This window comes from Mobula birostris, chromosome 7 (assembly GCF_030028105.1).
Source record: "Mobula birostris isolate sMobBir1 chromosome 7, sMobBir1.hap1, whole genome shotgun sequence".
Lineage (NCBI taxonomy): Eukaryota > Metazoa > Chordata > Chondrichthyes > Myliobatiformes > Myliobatidae > Mobula > Mobula birostris.
The window spans coordinates 2,374,642-2,398,863 of record NC_092376.1 but is presented as its reverse complement, the minus strand read 5'-3'; the positions used below and the strand labels follow the sequence as shown (position 1 = coordinate 2,398,863).

Below are 24,222 nucleotides of genomic sequence, written 5' to 3'. Positions count from 1 at the left end.
CCCTCGGTACCACCCCTCCCTCAGTGTGACCTTCCCTCGGTACCACCCGTCCCTCAGTGTGACCTTCCCTCAGTACCACTCCTCCCACAGTGTGACCCTCTCTCGGTACCACCCCTCCCACAGTGTGACTCTCCCTCAGTACCGCCCCTCCCACAGTGTGACCCTTCCTCAGTACCACCCTCCCACAGTGTGACCCTCCCTCGGTACCATCCCTCCCGCAGTGTGACCCTCCCTCGGTACCACCCCTCCCACAGTGTGACCCTCCCTCGGTACCGCCCCTCCCACAGTGTGACCCTCCCTCAGTACCGCCCCTCCCTCAGTGTGACCCTCCCTCAGTACCGCCCCTCCCACAGTGTGACCCTCCCTCAGAACCATCCATCCACAGTGTGACCCTCCCTCAGTACCACCCCTCCCACAGTGTGACCCTCCCTCAGTACCATCCATCCACAGTGTGACCCTCCCTCAGTACCACCCCTCCCACAGTGTGACCCTCCTTCAGTACCGCCCCTCCCACAGTGTGACCGTCCCTCGGTACCACCCCTCCCACAGTGTGACCGTCCCTCAGTACCTCCCCTCCCACAGTGTGACACTCCCTCAGTACCACCCCCCACAGTGTGACCCTCACAGTACCACCCCACCCACAGTGTGACCCTCCCTCAGTACCACCCGTCCCACAGTGTGACCCTCCCTCAGTTCCACCCCTCCCACAGTGTGACCCTCCCTCAGTACCAACCCCCCCACAGTGTGACCCTCCCTCAGTACTACCACTCCCACAGTGTGACCCTCCCTCAGTACCAACCCCCCCACAGTGTGACCCTCCCTCAGTACCAACCCCTCCCACAGAGTAACACTCCCTCAGTACCACCCCTCCCACAGTGTGACCCTCCCTCAGTACCACCCTCCCATAGTGTGACCCTCCCTCAGTACCACCCCTCAAACAGTGTGACCCTTCCTCGGTACCACCCCTCCCACAGTGTGACCCTCCCTCAGTACCACACCTCTCACTGCGACCCTCCCTCAGTACCACCCCTCCACAGTGTGACCCTCCCTCGGTACCACCCACCCACAGTGTGACCCTCCCTCGGTACCATCCCTCCCGCAGTGTGACCCTCCCTCGGTACCACCCCTCCCACAGTGTGACCCTCCCTCAGTACCACCCCCACACAGTGTGACCCTCCCTCAGTACCACCTCTCCCACAGTGTGACCCTCCCTCAGAACCATCCATCCACAGTGTGAACCTCCCTCAGTACCATCCCTCCCGCAGTGTGACCCTCCCTCAGTACCACCCCTCCCACAGTGTGACCCTCCCTCAGTACTGCCCCTCCCACAGTGTGACCCTCCTTCAGTACCACCCCGCCCACAGTGTGACCCTCCCTCTGTACCGCCTCCCCCCCCACAGTGTGACCCTCCCTCGGTACCGCCCCTCCCACAGTGTGACCCTCCCTCGGTACCGCTCCTCCCACAGTGTGACCCTCCCTCTGTACCGCCTCGCCCCCCCACAGTGTGACCCTCCCTCGGTAACGCCCCTCCCACAGTGTGACCCTCCCTCGGTACCGCTCCTCCCACAGTGTGACCCTCCCTCGTTACCACCACTCCCACAGTGTGACCGTCCCTCGGTACCACCCCTCCCACAGTGTGACCCTCCCTCAGTACCTCCCCTCCCACAGTGTGACCCTCCCTCAGTACTACCCCCCACAGTGTGACCCTCACAGTACCACCCCTCCCACAGTGTGACCCTCCCTCAGTACCACCCGTCCCACAGTGTGACCCTCCCTCAGTACCAACCCCCCCACAGTGTGACCCTCCCTCAGTACCACCCCTCCCACAGTGTGACCCTCCCTCAGTACCACCACTCCCACAGTGTGACCCTCCCTCAGTACCACCCCTCCCACAGTGTGACCCTCCCTCAGTACCAACCCCCCCACAGTGTGACCCTCCCTCAGTACCAACCCCTCCCACAGAGTAACACTCCCTCAGTACCACCCCTCCCACAGTGTGACCCTCCCTCAGTACCAACCTCACCCACAGTGTGACCCTCCCTCAGTACCACCCCTCCCACGGTGTGACCCTCCCTCACTACCACCTCTCCCACAGTGTGACCCTCCCTCAGTACCATCCAGCCCAGAGTTACCCTCCTTCAGTATCACTCCTCCCACAGTGTGACCTTCCCTCGGTACCACCCGTCCCTCAGTGTGACCTTCCCTCAGTACCACTCCTCCCACATTGTGACCCTCTCTCAGTACCATCCCTCCCACAGTGTGATCCTCTCTCAGTACCGCCCCTCCCACAGTGACCCTGACTCAGTACCGCCCCTCCCACAGTGTGACCCTCCCTCAGTACCACCCCTCCCACAGTGTGACCCTCCCTCAGTACCACCCCTCCCACAGTGTGACCCTCCCTCAGTACCACCCCTCTCACTGCGACCCTCCCTCAGTACCACCCCTCCACAGTGTGACCCTCCCTCAGTACCACCCACCCACAGTGTGACCCTTCCTCAGTACCACCCTCCCACAGTGTGACCCTCCCTCGGTACCATCCCTCCCGCAGTGTGACCCTCCCTCGGTACCACCCCTCCCACAGTGTGACCCTCCCTCGGTACCGCCCCTCCCACAGTGTGACCCTCCCTCGGTACCGCCCCTCCCTCAGTGTGACCCTCCCTCAGAACCATCCATCCACAGTGTGACCCTCCCTCAGTACCACCCCTCCCACAGTGTGACCCTCCCTCAGTACCATCCATCCACAGTGTGACCCTCCCTCAGTACCACCCCTCCCACAGTGTGACCCTCCCTCAGTACCGCCCCTCCCACAGTGTGACCCTCCCTCAGTACCAACCCCCCCCCACAATGTGACCCTCCCTCGGTACCGCCCCTCCCACAGTGTGACCATCCCTCGGTACCGCCCCTCCCACAGTGTGACCCTCCCTCTTTGCCACCACTCCCACAGTGTGACCGTCCCTCGGTACCACCCCTCCCACAGTGTGACCCTCCCTCAGTACCTCCCCTCCCACAGTGTGACACTCCCTCAGTACCACCCGTCCCACAGTGTGACCCTCCCTCAGTTCCACCCCTCCTACAGTGTGACCCTCCCTCAGTACCAACCCCCCACAGTGTGACCCTCCCTCAGTCCCACCCCTCCCACAGTGTGACCCTCCCTCAGTACCAACCCCCCACAGTGTGACCCTCCCTCAGTACCACCACTCCCACAGTGTGACCCTCCCTCAGTACCACCCCCCCCACAGTGTGACCCTCCCTCAGTACCAACCCCCCCACAGTGTGACCCTCCCTCAGTACCAACCCCTCCCACAGAGTGACCCACCCTCAGTACCACCCTCCCACAGTGTGACCCTCCCTCAGTACCACCCCCACACAGTGTGACCCTCCCTCAGTACCAACCCCTCCCACAGAGTAACACTCCCTCAGTACCACCCTCCCACAGTGTGACCCTCCCTCAGTACCATCCATCCACAGTGTGACCCTCCCTCAGTACCACCCCTCCCACAGTGTGACCCTCCCTCAGTACCCTCCATCCATAGTGTGACCCTCCCTCAGTACCACCCCTCCCACAGTGCGACCCAGCCTCAGTACCACCCCTCCCACAGTGTGACCCTCCCTCAGTACCACCCCTCCCACAGTGTGACCCTCCCTCAGTACCGCCCCTCCCACAGTGTGACCCACCCACAGTTCCACCCCTCCCACAGTGTGACCCTCCCTCAGTACCAACCCCCCACAGTGTGACCCTCCCTCAGTACCGCCCCTCCCACAGTGTGACCCTCCCTCAGTACCACCCCCCCCACAGTGTGACCCTCCCTCAGTACCAACCCCCCCACAGTGTGACCCTCCCTCAGTACCAACCCCCCCACAGTGTGACCCTCCCTCAGTACCAACCCCTCCCACAGAGTAACACTCCCTCAGTACCACCCTCCCACAGTGTGACCCACCCACAGTTCCACCACTCCCACAGTGTGACCCTCCCTCAGTACCACCCCCCCCACAGTGTGACCCTCCCTCAGTACCAACCCCCCCACAGTGTGACCCTCCCTCAGTACCAACCCCTCCCACAGAGTAACCCTCCCTCAGTACCACCCTCCCACAGTGTGACCCTCCCTCAGTACCATCCATCCACAGTGTGACCCTCCCTCAGTACCACCCCTCCCTCAGTGTGACCCAGCCTCAGTACCACCCCTCCCACAGTGTGACCCTCCCTCAGTACCACCCCTCCCACAGTGTGACCCTCCCTCAGTACCCTCCATCCATAGTGTGACCCTCCCTCAGTACCACCCCTCCCACAGTGTGACCCAGCCTCAGTACCGCCCCTCCCACAGTGTGACCCTCCCTCAGTACCATCCATCGACAGTGTGACCTTCCCTCAGTACCGCCCCTCCCACAGTGTGATCCTCTCTCAGTACCGCCCCTCCCACAGTGACCCTGACTCAGTACCGCCCCTCCCACAGTGTGACCCTCCCTCAGTACCACCCCTCCCACAGTGTGACCCTCCCTCAGTACCACCCCTCCCACAGTGTGACCCTCCCTCAGTACCACCCCTCTCACTGCGACCCTCCCTCAGTACCACCCCTCCACAGTGTGACCCTCCCTCAGTACCACCCACCCACAGTGTGACCCTTCCTCAGTACCACCCTCCCACAGTGTGACCCTCCCTCGGTACCATCCCTCCCGCAGTGTGACCCTCCCTCGGTACCACCCCTCCCACAGTGTGACCCTCCCTCGGTACCGCCCCTCCCACAGTGTGACCCTCCCTCGGTACCGCCCCTCCCTCAGTGTGACCCTCCCTCAGTACCACCCCTCCCACAGTGTGACCCTCCCTCAGAACCATCCATCCACAGTGTGACCCTCCCTCAGTACCACCCCTCCCACAGTGTGACACTCCCTCAGTACCATCCATCCACAGTGTGACCCTCCCTCAGTACCACCCCTCCCACAGTGTGACCCTCCCTCAGTACCGCCCCTCCCACAGTGTGACCCTCCCTCAGTACCAACCCCCCCCCACAATGTGACCCTCCCTCGGTACCCGCCCCTCCCACAGTGTGACCATCCCTCGGTACCGCCCCTCCCACAGTGTGACCCTCCCTCTTTGCCACCACTCCCACAGTGTGACCGTCCCTCGGTACCACCCCTCCCACAGTGTGACCCTCCCTCAGTACCTCCCCGCCCACAGTGTGACACTCCCTCAGTACCACCCGTCCCACAGTGTGACCCTCCCTCAGTTCCACCCCTCCTACAGTGTGACCCTCCCTCAGTACCAACCCCCCACAGTGTGACCCTCCCTCAGTCCCACCCCTCCCACAGTGTGACCCTCCCTCAGTACCAACCCCCCACAGTGTGACCCTCCCTCAGTACCACCACTCCCACAGTGTGACCCTCCCTCAGTACCACCCCCCCCACAGTGTGACCCTCCCTCAGTACCACCCCCCCACAGTGTGACCCTCCCTCAGTACCAACCCCTCCCACAGAGTGACCCACCCTCAGTACCACCCTCCCACAGTGTGACCCTCCCTCAGTACCACCCCCCCACAGTGTGACCCTTCCTCAGTACCAACCCCTCCCACAGAGTAACACTCCCTCAGTACCACCCTCCCACAGTGTGACCCTCCCTCAGTACCATCCATCCACAGTGTGACCCTCCCTCAGTACCACCCCTCCCACAGTGTGACCCTCCCTCAGTACCCTCCATCCATAGTGTGACCCTCCCTCAGTACCACCCCTCCCACAGTGCGACCCAGCCTCAGTACCGCCCCTCCCACAGTGTGACCCTCCCTCAGTACCATCCATCCACAGAGTAACCCTCCCTCAGTACCACCCCTCCCACAGTGTGACCCTCCCTCAGTACCCTCCATCCATAGTGTGACCCTCCCTCAGTACCACCCCTCCCACAGTGTGACCCTCCCTCAGTACCATCCATCCACAGTGTGACCCTCCCTCAGTTCCACCCCTCCTACAGTGTGACCCTCCCTCAGTATCACCCCTCCCACAGTGTGACCCTCCCTCGGTACCTCTCCTCCCACAGTGAGACACTCCCTCAGTCCCACCCCTCCCACAGTGTGACCCTCCCTCAGTACCAACCCCCCCACAGTGTGACTCTCCCTCAGTCCCACCCCTCCCACAGTGTGACCCACCCTCAATTCCACCCCTCCCACAGTGTGACCCTCCCTCAGTACCACCACTCCCACAGTGTGACCCTCCCTCAGTACCACCCCTCCCACAGTGTGACCCTCTCTCAGTACCCTCCATCCATAGTGTGACCCTCCCTCAGTACCACCCCTCCCACAGTGTGACCCAGCCTCAGTACCGCCCCTCCCACAGTGTGACCCTCCTTCAGTACCGCCCCTCCCACAGTGTTACCATCCCTCAGTACCATCCATCCACAGTGTGACCCTCCCTCAGTACCACCCCCCCACAGTGTGACCCTCCCTCAGTACCACCCCTCCCACAGTGTGACCTTCCCTCAGTACCTCCCCTCCCACAGTGAGACACTCCCTCAGTACCACGCCCTCCACAGTGTGACCCTCCCTCAGTACCAGCCCTCCCACAGTGTGACACTCCCTCAGTACCACCCCTCCCACAGTGTGACCCTCCCTCAGAACCATCCATCCACAGTGTGACCCTCCCTCAGTACCGCCCCTCCCACAGTGTGACCCTCCCTCGGTACCTCCCCTCCCACAGTGTGACACTCCCTCAGTACCACCCTCCCACAGTGTGACCCTCCCTCGGTACCACCCCTCCCACAGTGTGACCCTCCCTCAGTACCGCCCCTCCCACAGTGTGACCCTCCCAGTACCACCCCTCCCACAGTGTGACCCTCCCTCAGTTCCACCTCTCCCACAGTGTGACCCTCCCTCAGTACCAACCCCCCCACAGTGTGACCCTCCCTCAGTACCAACCCCCCCACAGTGTGACCCTCCCTTAGTCCCACCCCTCCCACAGTGTGACCCTCCCTCAGTACCGCCCCTCCCAGTGTGACCCACCCTCAGTACCGCCCCTCCCACAGTGTGACCCACCATCAGTACCGCCCCTCCCACAGTGTGACCCTCCCTCAGTACCGCCCCTCCCACAGTGTGACCCTCCCTCAGTACCACCCCCCCACAGTGTGACCCTCCCTCAGTACCACCCCTCCCACAGTGTGACCCTCCCTCAGTACTATCCATCCACAGTGTGACCCTCCCTCTGTACCACCCCTCCCACAGTGTGACCCTCCCTCAGTACTATCCATCCACAGTGTGACCCTCCCTCTGTACCACCCCCCCACATGTGACCCTCTCTCGGTACCACCCCTCCCACAGTGTGACCCTCCTTCGGTACCGCCCCTCCCACAGTGTGACCCTCCCTCAGTACCACCCCTCCCACAGTGTGACCCTCCCTCAGTACCTCCCCTCCCACAGTGTGACTCTCACTCAGTATCACCCCTCCCACAGTGTGACCCTCCCTCAGTACCGCCCCTCCCAGTATGACCCTCCCTCGGTACCACCCCTCCACAGTGTGACCCTCCCTCAGTATCGCCCCTCCCACAGTGTGACCCTCCCTCAGTACCGCCCCTCCCAGTATGACCCTCCCTCGGTACCACCCCTCCGATGGTGTGACCCTCCTTCAGTACCACCCCTCCCACAGTGTGACCCTCCCTCAGTACCAACCCCTCCACAGTGTGCCCCTTCCTCAGTACCACCCCTCCCACAGTGTGACCCTCCCTCAGTACCACCCCATTTTTTTTTACAAAACTACAAAAGTTTATTTACAACACATGTACAGAAGGTATAGACATTCAATATTTACAAGACGGTAAGTATAGTCAAATTAAAAAATGGTTACTACTATCTATAAAACAGTTAATACCCCGGGGGGACACTGCTCCCAGAAATCCCCCACTGTACCCATCGCGACCGCATGCTCCCTCTCCGAGGACAGCCGGGCACCGACGTATCCTCGGAAAAGGGGGGCGGGCAGGCAGTCGTCTCGGGCAGCAGCCTCCACTTTCCGCCACCTAGACCCATGAATGGTCATCTTGGCCAGACCCAGGCCCAAGCCCACCAGGAGATCCTCCCCACGCCCCGTCCCCTTCTGTACTGGGTGCCCCTATACAAGGAGCAAAGGACTAAAGTGCAGCCAGAACCTCAGCAGCAGCACCCTGAGAAACTCAAACAGGGGCTGAAACCTCTCACATTCCGTGTACACGTGATATACTGACTCCCGGCCACAGAATGGACAGGTGGACGGGGTGTCAGTGAACCTGCTCAGGAACCTGTTGTACAGTGCCCCACTCTCCCACAGTGCGACCCTCCCTCAGTACCAACCCCTCCCACAGAGTAACACTCCCTCAGTACCACCCTCCCACAGTGTGACCCTCCCTCAGTACCATCCATCGACAGTGTGACCCTCCCTCAGTACCACCCCTCCCTCAGTGTGACCCAGCCTCAGTACCACCCCTCCCACAGTGTGACCCTCCCTCAGTACCAACCCCTCCCACAGAGTAACCCTCCCTCAGTACCACCCTCCCACAGTGTGACCCTCCCTCAGTACCATCCATCCACAGTGTGACCCTCCCTCAGTACCACCCCTCCCTCAGTGTGACCCAGCCTCAGTACCACCCCTCCCACAGTGTGACCCTCCCTCAGTACCACCCCTCCCACAGTGTGACCCTCCCTCAGTACCCTCCATCCATAGTGTGACCCTCCCTCAGTACCACCCCTCCCACAGTGTGACCCAGCCTCAGTACCGCCCCTCCCACAGTGTGACCCTCCCTCAGTACCATCCATCGACAGTGTGACCTTCCCTCAGTACCGCCCCTCCCACAGTGTGACCCTCCCTCAGTTCCACCCCTCCTACAGTGTGACCCTCCCTCAGTATCACCCCTCCCACAGTGTGACCCTCCCTCGGTACCTCTCCTCCCACAGTGAGACACTCCCTCAGTCCCACCCCTCCCACAGTGTGACCCTCCCTCAGTACCAACCCCCCCACAGTGTGACCCTCCCTCAGTCCCACCCCTCCCACAGTGTGACCCACCCTCAGTTCCACCCCTCCCACAGTGTGACCCTCCCTCAGTACCACCCCCCCACAGTGTGACCCTCCCTCAGTACCACCCCCCCACAGTGTGACCCTCCCTCAGTACCACTCCTCCCATTGTGTGACCCTCCCTCAGTACCACCCCTCCCACAGTGTGACCCTCCCTCAGTACCATCCATCCACAGAGTAACCCTCCCTCAGTACCACCCCTCCCAGTGTGACCCTCCCTCAGTACCCTCCATCCATAGTGTGACCCTCCCTCAGTACCACCCCTCCCACAGTGTGACCCTCCCTCAGTACCATCCATCCACAGTGTGACCCTCCCTCAGTTCCACCCCTCCTACAGTGTGACCCTCCCTCAGTATCACCCCTCCCACAGTGTGACCCTCCCTCGGTACCTCTCCTCCCACAGTGAGACACTCCCTCAGTCCCACCCCTCCCACAGTGTGACCCTCCCTCAGTACCACCACTCCCACAGTGTGACCCTCCCTCAGTACCACCCCTCCCACAGTGTGACCCTCCCTCAGTACCCTCCATCCATAGTGTGACCCTCCCTCAGTACCACCCCTCCCACTGTGTGACCCAGCCTCAGTACCGCCCCTCCCACAGTGTGACCCTCCTTCAGTACCGCCCCTCCCACAGTGTTACCATCCCTCAGTACCATCCATCCACAGTGTGACCCTCCCTCAGTACCACCCCCCCACAGTGTGACCCTCCCTCAGTACCACCCCTCCCACAGTGTGACCCTCCCTCAGTACCATCCATCCACAGTGTGACGCTCCCTCGGTACCACCCCTCCCACAGTGTGACCCTCCCTCAGTACCACCCCTCCCACAGTGTGACCATCCCTCAGTACCACCCCTCCCACAGTGTGACCTTCCCTCAGTACCTCCCCTCCCACAGTGAGACACTCCCTCAGTACCACGCCCTCCACAGTGTGACCCTCCCTCAGTACCACCCCTCCCACAGTGTGACACTCCCTCAGTACCACCCCTCCCACAGTGTGACCCTCCCTCAGAACCATCCATCCACAGTGTGACCCTCCCTCAGTACCACCCCTCCCACAGTGTGACCCTCCCTCAGTACCATCCATCCACAGTGTGACCCTCCCTCAGTACCGCCCCTCCCACAGTGTGACCCTCCCTCGGTACCTCCCCTCCCACAGTGTGACACTCCCTCAGTACCACCCTCCCACAGTGTGATCCTCCCTCGGTACCACCCCTCCCACAGTGTGACCCTCCCTCAGTACCGCCCCTCCCACAGTGTGACCCTCCCAGTACCACCCCTCCCACAGTGTGACCCTCCCTCAGTTCCACCCCTCCCACAGTGTGACCCTCCCTCAGTACCAACCCCCCCACAGTGCGACCCTCCCTCAGTACCAACCCCCCCACAGTGTGACCCTCCCTTAGTCCCACCCCTCCCACAGTGTGACCCTCCCTCAGTACCGCCCCTCCCAGTGTGACCCTCCCTCAGTACCGCCCCTCCCACAGTGTGACACACCATCAGTACCGCCCCTCCCACAGTGTGACCCTCCCTCAGTACCGCCCCTCCCACAGTGTGACCCTCCCTCAGTACCACCCCTCCCACAGTGTGACCCTCCCTCAGTACCATCCATCCACAGTGTGACCCTCCCTCAGTACCACCCCTCCCACAGTGTGACCCTCCCTCAGTACCACCCCTCCCACAGTGTGACCCTCCCTCAGTACCATCCATCCACAGTGTGACCCTCCCTCGGTACCACCCCTCCCACAGTGTGACCCTCCCTCAGTACCTCCCCTCCCACAGTGAGACACTCCCTCAGTACCACGCCCTCCACAGTGTGACCCTCCTCAGTACTGCCCCTCCCTCAGTGTGACCCACCCTCAGTACCACCCCTCCCACAGTGTGACCCTCCCTCAGTACTATCCATCCACAGTGTGACCCTCCCTCTGTACCACCCCCCCACATGTGACCCTCCCTCGGTACCACCCCTCCCACAGTGTGACCCTCCTTCGGTACCGCCCCTCCCACAGTGTGACCCTCCCTCAGTACCACCCCTCCCGCAGTGTGACCCTTCCTCAGTACCACCCCTCCCACAGTGTGACCCTCCCTCAGTACCTCCCCTCCCACAGTGTGACTCTCAGTCAGTATCACCCCTCCCACAGTGTGACCCTCCCTCAGTACCGCCCCTCCCAGTATGACCCTCCCTCGGTACCACCCCTCCCATGGTGTGACCCTCCTTCAGTACCACCCCTCCCACAGTGTGACCCTCCCTCAGTACCAACCCCTCCACAGTGTGCCCCTTCCTCAGTACCACCCCTCCCACAGTGTGACCCTCCCTCAGTACCACCCCATTTTTTTTTACAAAACTACAAAAGTTTATTTACAACACATGTACAGAAGGTATAGACATTCAATATTTACAAGACGGTAAGTATAGTCAAATTAAAAAATGGTTACTACTATCTATAAAACAGTTAATACCCCGGGGGGACACTGCTCCCAGAAATCCCCCACTGTACCCATCGCGACCGCATGCTCCCTCTCCGAGGACAGCCGGGCACCGACGTATCCTCGGAAAAGGGGGGCGGGCAGGCAGTCGTCTCGGGCAGCAGCCTCCACTTTCCGCCACCTAGACCCATGAATGGTCATCTTGGCCAGACCCAGGCCCAAGCCCACCAGGAGATCCTCCCCACGCCCCGTCCCCTTCTGTACTGGGTGCCCCTATACAAGGAGCAAAGGACTAAAGTGCAGCCAGAACCTCAGCAGCAGCACCCTGAGAAACTCAAACAGGGGCTGAAACCTCTCACATTCCGTGTACACGTGATATACTGACTCCCGGCCACAGAATGGACAGGTGGACGGGGTGTCAGTGAACCTGCTCAGGAACCTGTTGTACAGTGCCCCACTCTCCCACAGTGCGACCCTCCCTCAGTACCAACCCCTCCCACAGAGTAACACTCCCTCAGTACCACCCTCCCACAGTGTGACCCTCCCTCAGTACCATCCATCCACAGTGTGACCCTCCCTCAGTACCACCCCTCCCTCAGTGTGACCCAGCCTCAGTACCACCCCTCCCACAGTGTGACCCTCCCTCAGTACCACCCCTCCCACAGTGTGACCCTCCCTCAGTACCCTCCATCCATAGTGTGACCCTCCCTCAGTACCACCCCTCCCACAGTGTGACCCAGCCTCAGTACCGCCCCTCCCACAGTGTGACCCTCCCTCAGTACCATCCATCGACAGTGTGACCTTCCCTCAGTACCGCCCCTCCCACAGTGTGACCCTCCCTCAGTTCCACCCCTCCTACAGTGTGACCCTCCCTCAGTGTCACCCCTCCCACAGTGTGACCCTCCCTCAGTACCACCCCTCCTACAGTGTGACCCTCCCTCAGTACCGCCCCTCCCACAGTGTGACCCTCCCTCGGTACCTCTCCTCCCACAGTGAGACACTCCCTCAGTCCCACCCCTCCCACAGTGTGACCCTCCCTCAGTACCAACCCCCCCACAGTGTGACCCTCCCTCAGTCCCACCCCTCCCACAGTGTGACCCTCCCTCAGTACCACCCCCCCCACAGTGTGACCCTCCCTCAGTACCACCCCTCCCATGGTGTGACCCTCCTTCAGTACCACCCCTCCCACAGTGTGACCCTCCCTCAGTACCAACCCCTCCACAGTGTGCCCCTTCCTCAGTACCACCCCTCCCACAGTGTGCCCCTTCCTCAGTACCACCCCTCCCACAGTGTGACCCTCCCTCAGTACCACCCCATTTTTTTTTACAAAACTACAAAAGTTTATTTACAACACATGTACAGAAGGTATAGACATTCAATATTTACAAGACGGTAAGTATAGTCAAATTAAAAAATGGTTACTACTATCTATAAAACAGTTAATACCCCGGGGGGACACTGCTCCCAGAAATCCCCCACTGTACCCATCGCGACCGCATGCTCCCTCTCCGAGGACAGCCGGGCACCGACGTATCCTCGGAAAAGGGGGGCGGGCAGGCAGTCGTCCCGGGCAGCAGCCTCCACTTTCCGCCACCTAGACCCATGAATGGTCATCTTGGCCAGACCCAGGCCCAAGCCCACCAGGAGATCCTCCCCACGCCCCGTCCCCTTCTGTACTGGGTGCCCCTATACAAGGAGCAAAGGACTAAAGTGCAGCCAGAACCTCAGCAGCAGCACCCTGAGAAACTCAAACAGGGGCTGAAACCTCTCACATTCCGTGTACACGTGATATACTGACTCCCGGCCACAGAATGGACAGGTGGACGGGGTGTCAGTGAACCTGCTCAGGAACCTGTTGTACAGTGCCCCACTCTCCCACAGTGTGACCCTCCCTCAGTACCAACCCCTCCCACAGAGTAACCCTCCCTCAGTACCACCCTCCCACAGTGTGACCCTCCCTCAGTACCAACCCCTCCCACAGAGTAACACTTCCCCTTTCTCACAGAAGGTGTGCCAGTCCGGACTTTCACCTCTGCCCTGTGCCTGGGCGGCCCTCCTGTTGCTGTGTGAGCCCTGGCTGGGTTGGGACCTGTTTTGTTTTCTTTCTCCCGCCCGCCTCTCAATTCTGATGTTCTGCCGACACCAAACGCAGAGCTGAGCCAGCAGAGTGTGCGTGAGAATAGCACTTTCCCTCCCTCCGCATTGTTCCTGATGTGATAAACATAGTGGCCTCCAGGTATTTCCTTCTGGTCTCCCTGGCGACGAGCGAGAGATCCTTTCCAGGTGAGCCACTCGTCTCGGGCCGCTGCCGCTGCCGGCTGGGTGACAGCTTCCTCTGTCTCGCTGCCGCCGGACTCGCCCCTCGCGTGGATGAGACCAGCAGCACCCTCCTGCCCTGCTAAATGGGAGTCTTCGAAAAAGGGGCCAGTTCTATGAAGAGAACAGACGGCACCGACCAGGAGGGGAAGACATCCGAGGCTCCTCAGGTGAGGAAAATTTCCATTTTCTCCAAAAACCTGCTTTAAACAGTAAATAAGTAACACTGAGAACGAGTTGTAAAGTCCTTGAAGGTGAGTCTATAAGTTGAAGAATCCGTTCAGTATTGAGACTGTAAGACATAGGATCAGAATGAGGCCATTCAGCCCATCAAGTCTGCTCCACCATTCCATCATGGCTGATTTACTATCCCTGTCAACTGAGTGAGGTTCAGGAGCCTGGCGAACAAGAATGGAATTGGGTGTTCAGACCAGGTGCTGGGACTGGGACTAGGACTGAGTGCTGGGACAGGGTCTGGGTGCTGAGACAGAGTCTGGGTGCTGGGACTGGGTGCCGGATCAGGGTCTGGGTGCCGGGAATAACTGGGTGCCGGGTCAGGGACTGGGTGCCGTGCCGGGACAGGGTCTGGGTGCCGGGACTGACTGGGTCTGGGTGCTGGGACAGGGGTCTGGGTGCTGGAACTGACTGGGACTGGGTGCTGGGACTGGGTCTGGGTGTTGGGAATAACGGGGTGCTGAGACAGAGTCTGGGTGCTGAGACAGAGTCTGGGTGCTGGGACTGGGTGCCGGATCAAGGTCTGGGTGCTGGGACTGACTGGGTCTGGGTGCCGGGACAGTGACTGGGTGCTGAGACAGAGTCTGGGTGCTGGGTCAGGGTCTGGGTGCTGGGACAGGTTCTGGGTGTTGGGAATAACGGGGTGCTGAGACAGAGTCTGGGTGCTGGGACTGGGTGCCGGATCAAGGTCTGGGTGCTGGGACTGACTGGGTCTGGGTGCCGGGACAGTGACTGGGTGCTGAGACAGAGTCTGGGTGCTGGGTCAGGGTCTGGGTGCTGGGACAGGTTCTGGGTGTTGGGAATAACGGGGTGCTGAGACAGAGTCTGGGTGCTGGGACTGGGTGTCAGATCAGGGTCTGGGTGCTGGGACTGACTGGGTCTGGGTGCCAGGACAGGGACTGGGTGCCGAGACAGAGTCTGGGTGCCGGGTCAGGGTCTGGGTGCTGGGACTGGGACTGCGTGCTGAGACAGAGTCTCAGTGCTGGGACTGACTGGGTCTGGGTGCTGGGACTGACAGGGTCTGGGTGCTGGGACTGACAGGGTCTGGGTGCTGGGACTGACTGGGTCTGGGTGCCGGGACAGGGTCTGGGTGCTGGGACAGGGTCTGGGTGCTGGGACTGGGACTGCGTACTGAAACAGAGTCTCGGTGCTGGGACTGACTGGGTCCGGATGCAAGGACTGACTGGGTCCGGGTGCTGGGACTGACTGGGTCCGGGTGCTGGGACTGACTGGGTCCGGGTGCTGGGACTGACTGGGTCCGGGTGCTGGGACTGACTGGGTCCGGGTGCTGGGACTGACTGGGTCCGGGTGCTGGGACTGACAGGGTCCGGGTGCTGGGACTGACTGGGTCCGGGTGCTGGGACTGACTGGGTCCGGGTGCTGGGACTGACTGGGTCCGGGTGCTGGGACTGACTGGATCTGGGTGCTGGGACTGACAGGGTCTGGGTGCTGGGACTGACTGGGTCTGAGTGCTGAGACTGACTGGGTCTGAGTGCTGGGACTGACAGGGTCTGGGTCTGGGTGCTGGGTCAGGGTCTGGGTGCTGGGACTGACTGGGTCTGGGTGCTGGGACTGACTGGGTCTGGGTGCTGGGACTGACAGGGTCTGGGTGCTGGGACTGACTGGGTCTGAGTGCCGGGACTGACAGGGTCTGGCTGCTGGGACTGGGTCTGGGTGCTGGGACTGACAGGGTCTGGGTGCTGGGACAGGGTCTGGGTGCTGGGACAGGGACTGCGTGCTGAGACTGACAGGGTCTGGGTGCTGGGACTGACTGGGTCTGGGTGCTGGGACAGGGACTGCGTGCTGAGACAGAGTCTGGGTGCTGGGACTGGATGCCGATCCTGTGCTGGGTCTGGAGGGGCCTACACTGAATCTTGTTGTCTGTGGGATGATTTCCCTCTGCTGCAGCCTCTGTCAATCTGAGAGCTGGGCGTCACTCACGTAACTGCAGAAGATGCTGAAAATCTTCACCAAGAAGGCAGCCCCTGGGAAGGACTGATAATTCGCCACAAAAATCTTTGACCATTGATATCGGTTTCCTGGTCCCTACTGTCTTGCCTTGGTGAAATATAAGTAGAGGCTTCCTCCCAAAGCCATGCCAAGAGGAATGGCTTTGGTCATTTTTCCAGGGACACAGGTGAAAACTGCTCAGGAACTGCTGTGACTTCTGAGAGCAGCCAGGAGCCCGGGCAGCTGCCACAAATGTTCTGAATCCAGACAGAAAGCTGGACAACTCTCGGGGAAACAGAGATGAGGTGGGAGGGCAGAGATGAAATTTGTGCTTCTGAATTAAAGTTTGGAATATAACAATACGTTGTATTTAGATGTCACAGTTCTCTGTCGAGTACAGAATCCGATAGTTTATCACTGGCATACTGTATGTAACCAAATTTGATGTTTCGTGGCAGCAGTGCTGTGCAGGTCATATAAGTTACTATAGGTTGTAATAAAATATATTTAAAAATAAATAGATAAGTAGAGCGAAAAAGAGAGCTAGCTGGTGAGGTAGTGTTGATGGGTTCATTGTCCATTCAGAAGTCTGGTGGTGGAGGGGAAGGAGTTGTTGAGTCTGTGCCTCGGTTACTGCGATGGGAAATGGCCACGTCCTGGACAGTGAGGGTCCTTAATTATGGATGACAGCTCTCTGAGGCATCACCTTTTGAAGATGCCCTCATGCTGGGGAGGCTGGTGCCCATGATGGAGCTGGCTGAGTTTACAGCTTCCTGCAGCCCTTTCTCATCCTGTGCAGTGACACCAGTGACCCCCCCCCCCATACCACAGTGCTGCTCTCCAATCAGAATGCCTTCACAACATACAGCATATTGGTGATAACAAATCTGATTCCAAACGATCGTACTGATTCCTCAGCTGGATGGCTATGAATGGCTGCTGGCGCTAAGGGTGGGGTCGGAGGAAGTGGTTAGAGAACTTGACTCGATTCTCATTGGTGGCCAAGACAGACGTCAATGTAATAGTGGGGGTAAACCAGTTGAACCACTGGCTGGTTCCTGTTTGTGTGCCTGTGGGTGGGTCTGACATCAACTGCAAGACCTGTACAAGCCCATCTGTCGTGACGAGTAGCAACAGGCTGAACTCAGTACATTGGCAGATGTCTCAGGGTCAGATTTGTTCCAAATCTTGCAACAGTTGTTCAGTCACTCAGTGGAACATTCAGCCCCTCTGCCTCTGTGGGGTCTGTGCTAAATTTTCAAGAATGCTCCAATCAGTCTCTCTTCCGTCAGCTCTTTCACACCTGCTTGCAAATATTTCCTACTCAATGACTTGCCAACCAGCTCTTGCCAGGTAAAGGACTCCCATCGCAGCAGAGATAGGAGAGCACGTTTGTGCTCTCTGCTCCACCCCGTAAAAACACCAGGGCATCTCAGTTCCCCACCCACATCACCAACACTGACTCGATACAGTCAATTTTACAGATTCCCCTCAGACACAGATTCCTAAAAATGTATTCCAGAGAACTTTATCAGAATCAGATTTATTGTCACCAACAAAAGGCAAGAACTCCTGGTGTCAACCACTTCAATTCCGCTTTCCATTCCCATTCTGACATAAGGTTCTGGTGCTTTTCTGGCATATATGACCAATAAACTCTTCTCGGGTCTCTGGCCAGCTACAGCTACCTGCTACTCTGCGCCCAACTGGGAGCCCGAGAAGAGCTTATTCACCATTCCGACACGTCAGAATTAGAAACGAGAGAAAATCTGCCGATGCTAGGAATCGGAGCAACAGACACAAAATACTGGGGGAACTCAGCGTCCATGGAAAAGAGTAAACAGTTGATGTTTCAGGGCGAGACCCTTCATCAGGACTGGAGAAAAAAGATGAGAGGTCAGAGCAAGAAGGTGGGGGAGGGGAGAAATAAGTACAAGGTAGTAGTTGATAGGTGAAACCGGGAGAGAGGGAGGGATGGAATAAAGAGCTGGGAAGTTGATTGGTGAAAGAGATGAAGGGCTGAGAAGGGGGAACCAGATAGGAGAGGACAGAAGGCCATGGAATAAAGGGAAGTTGGAGGAGGACCAGAGGGAGGCGATGGGCAGGAAAGGAGATAAGATGAGAGCGGGAAAAGGAGATGGGGAATGTGAAGGGGTGGGGTGCAATTACCTGAAGCTTGAGAAATCGATGTTCATGCCATCAGGTTGGAGGCTACCCAACAAAATATAAGGTGTTGTTCCTCCAACCTGAGTGTGGCCTAATCACAGTATTAGAGGAGACCATGGACTGACATATTGGAATATGAATGGGAAGTAGAATTAAAATGGGTGGCCACTGGGAGATCTTGCTTTTTCTGGGCAGATGGAGATGGAGAAGTGGTCTCCCAACCAACATCACCCTCCCCGTGGAAAGTGGAAAATGGTGGGGTGGTGGCAGGAGGGAAAGATGTTCTTGGTGGTGGGATCCCATTGGAGATGGCAGAAGTCCTGGATGCAGAGGCTGGTGGGGTGGGAGGTGAGGACCAGAGGAACCATATTACTGGTGGCGGGGGAGGGGTGGAAGGGGTGAGGGAAGACATGCACGAAATGGAAGAGATGCGGTTGACGGCAGCATTGGTGGTGGAGGAAGGAAAGCTCCTTTCTTTGAAGAAGGGGAACATCTCCTTAGTTCTAGAATAAAAAGCCTCATCCTGAGAGCAGATGCAGCAGAGAGGGAGGAATTGAGAGAAGGAGATGGTATTTTTCTAAGAAACAGGGTGGGAAGAGGTATAATACAGGTAGCTGTGAGAGTCCGTGTGTTTATAAAAGATATTAGCAGATAAGCTCTCTACAGAGATAGAACGTAGAACATAGAAATCTACAGCACATTACAGGCCCTTCGGCCCACAATGTTGTGCCAAGCATGTAACCTACTCTAAAAACTGCCTAGAATTTCCCTACCGCATAGCCCTCTATTTTTCTAAGCACCTTGCACCTATCTAAGATTCTCTTAAAAGACCCTATTGTATCCGCTTCCACCACTGCTGCCAGCAGTGTATTCCACGCACCCACCACTCTCTCCCTCTGAAAAACTTTCTCCTGACATCCCCTCAGTACCTACTTTCAAGCACCTTAAAACTGTGCCCCTTTGTGCTAGCCATTTCACCCCTGAGAAAAAGCCTCTGGCTGTCCACACGATTAATGCCTCTCATCATCTTACACACCTCTGTCAGGTTGCCTCCCATCCTCCGTCGCTCCAAGGAGAAAAGGCCAAGTTCACTCAACCTATTCTCATAAGGTACACCCTCCGATCCAGGCAACATCCTTATAAATCTCCTCTGCACTCTCTCTGTAGTATCCACATCCTTCCTGTAGTGAGGTGACCAGAACTGAGCACAGTACTCCAAGTGGGGTCTGACCAAGGTCTTGTATAGCTGTAACATTACCTCACGGCTCTTGAACTCAATCCCATGGTTGATGAAGGCCACCACACCATATGCCTTCTTAACCACGCTGTCAACCTGTGCAGCAGCTTTGAGTGTCCTCTGGACCCAGACCCCAAGATCCCTCTGATCCTCCACACTGCCAAGAGTCTTACCATTAATACTATATTCTGCCATCATATTTGAGCTACCAGAATGAACCACCTCACACTTATCTGGGTTGAAGTCCATCTGCCACTTCTCAGCCCAGTTCTGCATCCTATCGATGTCCTGCTGTAACCTCTGACAACCTTCCAGACTATCCACAACACCCCCAACCTTTGTGTCGTCAGCAAATTTACTAACCCATCCTCCAACTTCTATATCCAGGTCATTTATAAAAATCACAAAGAGGAGGGGTCCCAGAACAGATCCTTGCAGAACACCACTGGTCACTGACCTCCATGTAGAATACAAACCATCTACAACCACTCTTTGCCTTCTGTGGGCAAGCCAATTCTGGATCCACAAGGCGAGGTCTCCTTGAATCCCATGCCTCCTTACTTTTTGAAGGAGCCTCAAATGGGGAACCTTATCAAATGCCTTACTGAAATCCATATGCACTACATCTACTGCTCTACCTTCATCAATGTGTTTTGTTACATCCTCAAAGAATTCAGTCAGGTTTGTAAGGCATGCCCTACCCTTGACAAAGCCATGCTGACTATCCCTAATCAGATTATGTGCCTCCAAAGGCTCATAAATCCTGTTTCTCAGGATCTTACCCAATAACTTGCCCACCACTGAAGTAAGACTCATGGGTCTCTAAATTCCTAGGTTATCTCGACTCCCTTTCTTGAACAAGGGAACAACATTTGCAACCCTCCAATCCTCTGGTACTTCTCCTGTCCCTATTGATGATGCAAAGATCATCGCCAGAGGCTCAGCAATCTCCTGCCTCGCTTCCCACAGTAGCCTGGGGCATATCTCATCTGGTCCCAGTGACTTATCTAACTTAATGCTTTTCAAAAGCTACAGCACGTCCTCTTTCTTAATAACTATATGCTCAAGCATCTCAGTCCAGTGTAAGTCATCCCCACAATTGCCGAAGTCTTTTTCCCTGGTGAATACTGAAGCAAAGTATTCATTAAGTACCTCCGCTACCTCCTCTGACTTCATGCACTCATCTCCACTGTAGCACCTGAGTGGTCCTATTCTCACATGGCACATCCTCTTTGCTCTTCACATACTTGTAGAATATAGGGATCTTGGGTTTGGGGTTGGGGTGTTCCTTAACCAGGTTCATTTCTCAATACCAGATCAAGTACAGCTCACCAAAGCCTTCTCGTGGCACCTTGTGGCTCACTTAATTCCATTCTTAAGCTCCTTCCTAGCAACCTTGTCATTTTCTAGAGCTCTAATAGTACCTAGTTTCTTGAACCTTTTGTAAGCTTTTCTTTTCCTCTTAACTAGATTTTCTACATCCTTTGTACACCATGGTTCTTTTACCCTAACATCCTTCCCCTGCCTCAATGAAACACACCTATGCAGAGCGCCATGCAAATATCCCCTGAACATTGCCATATTTCTGCCGTACATTTCCCTAAGAACATCTACTCCCAATTTATGCTCCCAAATTCCTGCCTAATAACATCATATTTCCCCCTACCCCAATTAATTTTTTTCCCAAATTGTCTGCTCCTATCCCTCTCCAGCGCTATGGTGAAGGAGATAGAGTTGTGATCACTACCTCCAAAATGCTCTCCCACTGAGAGATCTGACACCTGACCAGGTTCATTTCTCAATACCAGATCAAGTACAGCCTCTCCTGTAGTTGGCTTATCTGCATACTGCATCAGTAAACCTTCTTGAACACACCTAACAAACTCCACCCCATCTAAATTCCTTGTGCTATTGAGATGCCAGTCAATATTAGGAAAGTTAGAATCTCCCATCATAGCAGCAACTCTATTATTATTATTGCACAGATAGAGACAGAGAGATTGAGAAAGGGAAGGGAAGTGCCGGAAATGGATCATGTAAATTTGAAGGTTGGGTGAGATTTGGAGGTAAAGTTGAAGAAGTCGATGAGCTCAGCCTGGGTGCAGGAAGCAGCACCAATGTAGTCGTTGATATGGCGTAGGAAAAGTTGGGGCGTGATTACAGTGTAGGCTGCATTCGATCTGGTTTGTTATCACTGACAAAAAAGTCAGATTTTCTGATAGTCACCCACTTAAATTTGATTTCCCTTTCCCATTCTGACATATCAGAATCAGGTTCATTATCACTGAAATATTTCATGAAGTTTATTTTTTGTGGCAGTAGTATTAGTAACAAGATTCACTGTTTTTTGAACACAAACACACAGCTGACACTAATTAGAAACTGTTCAGCAAGTCTCTTGTCCCGATTAACCAGCATAGTGTCCCAAATAAACAAAGGAAATCCCGGCTATCTTAATTATTTGATTTTGTCCTAAATAAGCAGCTTCTCCAATTAGCCAGAATCCACTGTATAAATAAGGTTTAAAAATATATTTTATCATCAAAGTACAAATATGTCATCATATACAACCATGAGATTCATTTTCTTGTGGGCATACTCAACAGATCTATAGAATATTACCCAAAACAGAATCAATGAAAGACTGCCCAACTAGGGAGTCCAACTAGAGTGCAGAAGACAACACACTGTGCAAACACAAAATAGGAAACAATAATAATAAATAAACAAGCAATAAATATCGAGAACATAGGATGAAGAGTCCTTGAAAGTTGAGTCCATTGGTTGTGGGAACATTCAGTGATGGGGCAAATGAAGTTGAGGGGAGTTATGCCCTTTGGGTCAGGAGCTTGATGGTCGAGGGGAAGTAACTGTTCCTGAACCTGATGCTGTGGGTTCTGCGGCACCTCTACCTTCTTCCTGTGAGAAGAGAGCGTAACGCAGCCTCAGAATTGAGGGGCATCAATTTAGAATGGAGATGAAGAGGAATTTTTTTTAGCCAGAGAGCAGTGAATCTGTGGAATTCGTTGTCACAGGCAGCTGTGGAGAGCACGTTTTTATATGTTCTTAAGGCAGAGGTTGATAGATTCTTGATTGGTCAGGGCATGAAGGGATACAAGGGAGAAGACAGGAGATTGGGGCTGAGAGGAAAATTGGATCAGCCTTGATGAAATGGCAGAGCAGACTCGATGGGCCAAATGGCCTAATTCTGCTCCTATACCGTATGGTCTTATGGTCCTGTGTGGTGGGGCACCCTGATGATGGATGCTGCTTTCCTGGGACAGCACTTCATGTGGGGAGGGGAGGACTTTACCCATGATGGATTGGGACATACCCACTACACTTTGTAGGATTTTCCATCCAAGGACTAAAATACGTAGTAGGTAAGTAATAAATAATAATTAAATTAGTGCATAAAGAGAGTGAAATCCCTGCTAGCAAGGGAGATGCTACGCTTGGCTCTCACCTCCATTCAGGGCCTCAGACACTTCCTCTGGGTGAGGCAACACTGGACCTGAAAATCTGCAAAATTGTATCTGGGGCTCCCGCTACGGCCTCCTCTTCATTGGTGAGACCCAACGTAAATTAGGTAAATGGTTTGTCGAGCACCTCTGTTCCATCTGCTAAAAATGGAATTTCCTGGTGGCTAGACATTTTAATTCCTATCCCCATTCCTGTTCCAACATATTGGTCTAGAAACATAGAAACATAGAAAATAGGTGCAGGAGTAGGCCATTTGGCCCTTCGAGCCTGCACCGCCATTCAGTATGATCATGGCTGATCATCCAACTCAGAACACCGCCCCAGCCTTCCCTCCATACCCCCTGACCCCCGTAGCCACAAGGGCCATATCTAACTCCCTCTTAAATATAGCCAATGAACTGGCCTCAACTGTTTCCTGTGGCAGAGAATTCCACAGATTCACCACTCTCTGTGTAAAGAGCTTTTTCCTAATCTTGGTCCTAAAAGGCTTCCCCTCTATCCTCAAACTGTGGCCCCTCGCTCTGGAAGAGGGCTTCCTCTTGTGCCATGTTGAGGCCACCCTCAGGGTGGAGGAGCAACACCTCACATTCCATCTGGGAAGCCTCCAGCCTGATGGCATGAACATCGATTTCTCCTTATGGTAAATTATTTTCCCTTCCCTCTTCTTCTTTTCCCTTCTATAGCCTGTTACCCCTTCTGCTCACCTGCCTGTCACCTCCCCTTCGTGCCTCCTTCTTCCCTTTCTCCCATGGTCCACACTGCTCTCCTATCAGATTCCTTCTTCCCCAGCCCTTTACCTTTCTCACCTCCCTGGCTTCACCTATCACATTCTAGCTATCCTCCTTCCTCGCCCCCCCACCTTTTTATTCTGCCGTTTTCCCTTTTACTTTGCAGTCCTGAAGAAGGGTCTCAGCACTCCTCCACAGATGCTGCTTGACCTGCTGAGTGCCTCCAGCAATTTGTGTGTGTTTCTCTGGATTTCCAGCATCTACAGAATGTCTTTTGTTTTATGAAGACAGTGAGGTAGTGTCCATAGGTTCATGGTCCGGTCACAAATCTGATGGCAGAAGGGAAGAAACTATTCCTAAAACAGTAAGGGTCTTTGGTGTGGTTATACATATTCTGATCATTATTGCTGTGATCTGCAGTCTGTAATTTACCTTTAAGAAATATACTTCCGATCCATCTGAATGCACTAGTGATTTTATAATCTCCTGAGAGATTTGGCGAACTTGACTGTCAGGAATGCAAGTACTGTACCGTACCTTGAAGGTCGGCCATTGCTGAAAGAAAGGGTGCCAGGGTGGATTTCAAAGCCTGGTTTAATATCACTGGCATATATCGTGAAATTTGCTCCAAATTACCTCTCTGTAGCATATTGCTGGCTAATACAGCCA

General features: G+C 56.0%; 1 protein-coding gene across 2 annotated transcripts in view; it reads left to right on the top strand.

Annotated features, from left to right (window-relative positions):
• The first annotated feature begins 13,434 nt into the window (after nucleotides 1-13,434).
• slc6a7 (solute carrier family 6 member 7) overlaps nucleotides 13,435-24,222 on the top strand; it is an 87,024-nt gene continuing 76,236 nt past the window's right edge. For both annotated transcript variants that reach the window (XM_072262436.1, XM_072262435.1), the window contains exon 1: nucleotides 13,435-13,925. In XM_072262436.1, the coding sequence (XP_072118537.1) occupies nucleotides 13,842-13,925 (84 nt within the window). In that variant the 5' untranslated portion in view covers nucleotides 13,435-13,841. The remainder of the gene's footprint in view (nucleotides 13,926-24,222) is intronic.